Source organism: Priapulus caudatus, unplaced genomic scaffold (genome assembly GCF_000485595.1).
Source record: "Priapulus caudatus unplaced genomic scaffold, Priapulus_caudatus-5.0.1 Scaffold38, whole genome shotgun sequence".
In the NCBI taxonomy this organism is placed as follows: Eukaryota; Metazoa; Priapulida; class Priapulimorpha; order Priapulimorphida; family Priapulidae; genus Priapulus; species Priapulus caudatus.
The window spans coordinates 451462-458388 of NW_014577099.1; the positions used below are offsets into that span (position 1 = coordinate 451462).

Genomic DNA, 6927 nt, shown 5'->3' on the forward strand with positions numbered 1-6927 from the left:
GAAAGGGAGAGAGAAAGGGAGAGAGAGAGAGAGAGAGAGAGAGAGAGAGAGAGAGAGAGGGGGGTGTGTGCGTGCGCTCTTTCTATTTCTCATTAATTCTCTTTTACATGCGCGTTTCCCTTGCCCTCTCTCCATCTCTCCCAAGTACACAAGCTCGCACATACACACAGGCAAACGCACACCATTCTACCAAGAGTCTATCAATATCATTGGATTTATGGATCAATATCATCGATATTTGGATTATATTATCAATATTATCGATATATGGATGAATCATTGGATCAATATTATCAGGAGTCTATCATTGATAGACTCCTGATTCTATGCTAAATAACTTTAGCGATCAGAGCATCGTGAAACGCTGACACGGGACTTTTGCCCCCCCCCCCCAACAGTATTCCGCTATTTAGCGAAGAAGCTTATTGCTTAACATTCGGTTAACTTTAAACTTTTTTCCCCTTAAACGTTAACGTTGTAAAACGTTCGCTGTATTCACAATCCACATTACTGTATCACATTTCCGTTGCATAGAAGATGCTTATAGAACTAGCTACTGTCACTTGCCATGTGGCAACTGCATGGATGGTTGCACAAGCCACCACCATGCCACGACCGCGAAATATTATCGCTGGCAAACATTTACAGTTAACTGAAGACATTAACCCTCAGAAATTGCCATATTTACACCAAATTTACAATATACTATAATAATCAAACACTACCACATGTCTAAAGAAAGAACACACCTGATTACATTAATAACTGCCTTGTTAATTTATTCTTATTAATGTCATAACAAAAGAAAACTATATAATTGACTTCATATTATATTATGTAACAAAACACTTTAGATATTCATTATTTTACACCTAACACAGACATCTAAGACTATGTACATGGATGTCAATATGTTTAGTATTGACTGAACACTGTAAAAGTGACCATTACAAATTGTTAAAATGTAAAAGAAAGTATCCAGAAATACATACCCCTAAAGTCTATACTATTTACCAACACTCAATTCATTTGAAGAATCAATTTTGTTCATATGAAACCTTGTCAAACACTCAGCCAGTGAACAGAAATGTCAAAGTCACGGTCACGGTTTCTACACAACAATACTAGTGACCAATACAACATGTCATATGACCGAGGCAATACATTTTAACGTCATTGCTATGCCCTCTCTGGGCGAAACAATAACACAAGACCAATGGCCTGCATTCTATGATATTGGAGAGATACATAGATTAATTAATGTAGTACCGAACACAAATAAACACTTATTATATTCTCACGAAAATATTATCCCACTCTAAATAGGACCGGTTCAATTTGTAGCAATTAGCCAATTACAATTCAATTTATACAGTTATGCAGAAACACAACTATTAGCTAGCGAGCTTGCAACAAAACTTTCTTATGACATTCTCCTGTACATAAATAGCTGTGACAGTGTGCAGGGATAGTAGAATCATATTATTTGTTATGCCAACTGATTGCTTGATCATACAAGTTTGAACATGGTGAAATGTTTCTATCTAAAACACCAAATGGTTGACACCAAACGTCATTAATTAGGTGATTGTAATCACATGTTATAAACTGACTTTTTGGGCACAGAGTTTGGCATCGAAATTTTTGTAACCTGATCTTCAACTGCTGGTATCATAGACTATGTCATCATAGATCCATCTAGGTGATACACATCATTACCAGCCTTCACTCAGCAATCTAAACTGCATGATGGATAACAATTTTATCCAAAATGTATTTGACATTTTTTAGGGAATGGAGGATAATGGAATAGAATACAGGAAAAAAAGGACATTAATGAATAAGAAAATATACGTTAATTGTGATTTAAATGGTGACACGTCAGCCTTCACAAATTAGTCTAAGTACTCTATGCAGATTGCATCACACAGAAATACTTATATTCATAAAATAACATAATAAACCACAAGCAATAAGCAATAAAGTTCAGTGTTTTGCCTAATCACAATACCAGAATAGTCTTTATTTTAACTGAAGTTGAATTATTCCACAACTACTATGAATTTTATTATTGTTATCCATCCTAGCCCCCAAGGGCAGAATGGTATAGTGTTTGTTTGATCACAATTTGCCTTCATCATTGCGGGGGATGAGGGTTCCGTATTCAAATGTAGGCTTCTGCGTATTACACGGTGTAGCTTGCCTGGTTGTTCAACTTGAATTGCACAGCAGAGAAGGCCAATGTGACTACGTACAATCCAGCAGCTATCCAGCAGTTGTATGCATTTGTATGATAGGCTTCTATAACCTTGTCATAGTCTTCAAAATCTTCTTCCTTAATCGGCAAGTCTTCAACAAGGTTCGGACTTCTGACATAGAATAAGACTCCAAGAATCGACTGAAACAAAATAGAAACCTGTCAATGAGCATGATAGTTGGGTAGTAGGGAACACAGATATTCCTAGCTAGAATAATTATTACACGTATATGCACCAATATTGTGTGCTATTTGGTTTTACTTTGTGGGCAATTCCCCGAAAAATGTTCACTCTGGTAAAAACATAAATTGCTTAGTTTCTTGTAGATTGCTATTAAATAACGCCTAAATTTTCATATTTTAAGTCCTACTGACTTTCGTCATAACACCGATGCTGAGGCTCACTAAAAATACTTTTTATGTATATTTCTTTGACATGCTATTTTACGAATATAAATTAGCCAATCATGTAGTAGTATAGTACCATGCTGCCGTATATATTGCCCGTGCACCAGACAGATAACAGAATAATATATTAGTAATGCAAAACAAATTTAATATATATGAGCATGTACATATACCCGCTATGTATATGCTATATGTATGTGTAGCTCTGCAATGTCTTTGACATTTACAGCATATCTCATTTCCTTCCATGAAAAACATGAGAGAGAGGGGCTTAGACAGTAATACAGAGACTGAGAGCAAAATTACAAAATAGACAATCAGAGCGAGAGAGCGACAGAGAAGTGGGGAGAACTACAGAGAGAAAAGGCGATAGAGATAATAATGGAAGCGGCATAGTCAGAGAGGGAAAGAGAGAGATAGAGAGAGAGAGAGAGAGAGAGAGAGAGAGAGAGAGAGAGAGAGAGAGAGAGAGAGAGAGAGAGAGAGACGAGAGAGGGGTGTGTGCGTGCGCGGTCTTTCTAATTTCTCATTAATTCCTTTTACATGCGGCGTTCCCGTTGCCCTCTCTCCATCTCTCCCAGTAACAAGCTCGCACATACAACACAGGCAAACGCACACACCATTCTAACCAGAGTCATCAATATCATTGGATTTATGGATCATACTCGATATTTGGATTATATTAATCAATATTATGCGCATATATGGATGAATACCATTGATCAATATTCTCGAATCATCATTGAATAGACTCCTGATTCTAATGCAAATAATTTAGCGTCAGAGCATCGTGAAACGCTGACACGGGACTTTTGCCCCCCCCCCCCCAATCAGTATTCGCTATTTAGCGAAGAAAGGGCTTATTGCTTAACATTCGGTTTAACTTTTAACTGTTTTTTCCCCTTAAACGTTAACGTTGTAAACGTTCGGGCTGTATTCAAATCCACATTACTGTATACATTTCCGTTGCCATAGAAGATGCTTATAGAACCTAGCCTACTGTCACTTGCCAGTGGCAACTGCATGGATGGTTGCACAAGCCAAACCACCGATGCGCAGCGACCAGCGAACATATTTATCGCTGCAAACATTTTTACAGTGAGAGAGCAAGAGAGAGAGAGAGAGAGAGAGAGAGAGAGGGAGAGAGAGAGAGCAAGAGAGAGAGAGAGAGAGACAGAGAGAGAGAGTGAGAGAGATAGAGAGAGAAAGAGAGAGAAAGAGAGAGAGAGAGAGAGATAGAGAGAGGTAGGGGGAGAGATAGGAAAGAGAGAAAAGAATAAGTGAGCAAATGAATGAGTAAGAGGGAGAGAGTGAGTATAAGAGCAGGAGAGACACAAAGGGGTGAAGGCAGGAGAAGGTGAGAGAGAAAGAGAGAAGCTGAAAAGTGTAGCTATCAAGTTATGGCACTCTCGTGGAGGAAAAAAGAAAATTATCCAAGTTTCGGCCCAAGCCTAGCTTAGCACTACAGATTAGTTTAGCACATATGCGAAAACATTCTGCAGGGGTTCCAAACTATACTTGATCCCAAGTTTCTGTGCCTTTAACTCAACATAAAATTAAAATACCTAATATAAAAGCAGTCAATTATACTGTGGATTGATGGCCTGGACGGTCATGTAGCCACGTCGTTCTTGTAAGAGACTGAGTGGCAGATAGAAAGTTTTACCTATACTCTATAGGCTATAGACCTACTGCGTTCCTGGTGTAAGTAGTACATACAATACATGCATAGCTCATAGAACACACATCAGTACCCACATTTCGGCTACCACTACTACTAGTTACGTAGTAGTAGTTTAGACTGTACTGTACTACTGTAATACTGACTGTACAAAATTTCAACGTCAACAAAAGTCCAATGTCAACCTTCACTGCAGTCTGCAGTCAACTACTCAGCTCTAGTAGTACTACTACTAGTAGTAGTAGTAGTAGTACTAGTACTACTAGTAACTACTACTACTAGTAGTAGTAGTAGTACTACTAGTACTACTACTAGTACTACTAGTAACTACTACTAGTAGTAGTAGTAGTACTACTAGTACTACTAGTAACTACTACTAGTACTAGTACTACTAGTAGTTAGTAGTACTATTAGTATTATTGACTAGTACTAGTAGTACTACTACTAGTACTAGTAGTACTACTAGTACTGCTCATAGGGTCTATGTCCCCCAGGGTACTGCCGGAACGTACCCTGGTAACTATTTGATATGGTTAGGGTTAGGGATAGGGATAGGGTTAGGGAGTAGGCGTCTCCCTAGACTCGTTAGTGGAGTAGGCGAGGTACGGTCCGGCATATTAGATAGTACCAGGGTACGTTCCGGTACACCGGACCGTAACCTACGTGACTCCCTAGACTCGTTAGTGGAGTAGGCGAGGTACGGTCCGGCAGATTAGATAGTAGACCAATAAATTGTGCCCTAAAAAATTTTATATTCTGATGTTATTTTAGGGCCCAATAGCCTTCCATAGACAAAACACTTGTCATGCAGTATTCTCCTCTTTAATCACGTTTATTTTATTAAAACATCACGACATAAAAATCACGCAAACTTCGATACAAACCGCCCCGGACAGCGATGATTTCATTGGCCGGTGAGAAATGCGGTTCAATGCAAGATTGCCAGTTTTGTTTGTAGCGAAGTTTGCGTGATGTTTATGTCGTGATGTTTTAATAAAATAAACGTGATTAGAGAGGCGAATACTGCCTGACAAGTGCCAAGTGTTTTGTAATGTAGGTAAGATGTTAATAAAGCGACGGCTTTAGGTATTTCTTTGATTTTCCATGTAACACGGCCGTAAATAGTGAAAAGGTTGTCAGGCATTTTGCACGACAACATTCACAGGTTTTGTCTATGGAAGGCTATTGGGCCCTAAAATAACATCAGAATATAAAAATTTTTAGGGCACAATTTATTGGTCTAATTAGATAGTACCAGGGTACGTTCCGGTATACCGGACTGTACCCAGGGTATGTTCCGGCAGTACCCTGAGGGACAGAGACCCTCTCAGCACTAGTACTAGGTACTAGTACTAGTAGTAGTAGTAGTACTAGTAGTAGTAGTACTACTACTCACTACTACTACTACTAGCACTAGTATTAGTATTATAGTATTACTATTAGTACTAATAGCTAGTAATAGTATAGGTGCGGGCGGAGCTACGTCACAGATCAGTAGTCACGTGACCACCAGCAGAACGCCGGTGAAAACAACACGATCGCGTCACTGGCGCCCATAGGATTACTGCATAACGATACGAATTATCCGTCACTTGGTTTGGAAGTTTTAATAAGTTTTTTTCATGAAATTTCTTCTAATATGCCTTACGAGTATATAGCCTTTCTGTAGCTATAATTATGACATTATGTAAGATACATTTGCACTGCAAATATAAAATATTTTAAGCTATTCTTATTTGTTTGCTTTGCATTAGTTGAATAAAATTACCCCAGGTCTCGTGAAACAAAAACAAAGTCCAAGATTACACATGCGCACTCACACACACGCACACGCACACACAGTGACACACTCACACGCACACGCACACGCACTCACACGCACAGTGACACACTCACACGCACACGCACACGCACTCACACGCACAGTGACACACTCACATGCACACGCACATGCACACACGCACACGCACACGCACACGCACACACAAGGACACACAAACACGCACGCACGCACACGCAGTGACACACACAAGGACACACAAACACGCACGCACGCACAGGCACACGCACACACACGCACACGCACACACAAACACAAACACGCACACGCACTCACATGCACACGCACACGTACACGCACACACGGTGACACACAAACACGCACTCGCACACACAGTGACACACTCACACGCACGCCCACACGCACACACACACACGCACACACAAGGACACACAAACACGCACGCGCGCACACGCACACACACAGACGCACGCACTCGCACACACAGTGACACGCACGCACGCGCGCACGCACACACACACGCAGTTATAAAATAGTAGTTACCTGTCACGAAATGATCAGAACAAATAGTGGAGAATTTTGATGGACTCCAGTGCGTACCATTTACATTTACTCATTTACTCATTTACATTTAAGTGGCAGTCAGCCACGTATGACTTATCACGCCTCTCTGGACTCTTATGTCATTTTGGCAGCTCAAAAAAATATCTTTTCTTATCTGTGCAATATATATGATTGTGACAACCTCCTACTACACAAGTTTTTGGCATATATACAAGG

At 39.9% G+C, this 6927-nt stretch overlaps 1 protein-coding gene across 1 annotated transcript in view; it reads right to left on the bottom strand.

Moving 5' to 3' along the window:
• Positions 1-753: 753 nt before the first annotated feature.
• Positions 754-6927, bottom strand: part of LOC106819096 (ribonuclease kappa-B-like) — an 8237-nt gene continuing 2063 nt past the window's right edge. Inside the window, exon 2 of the mRNA XM_014823760.1 lies at positions 754-2398. Coding sequence (XP_014679246.1) covers positions 2186-2398 — 213 coding nt within the window. The 3' untranslated portion in view covers positions 754-2185. The remainder of the gene's footprint in view (positions 2399-6927) is intronic.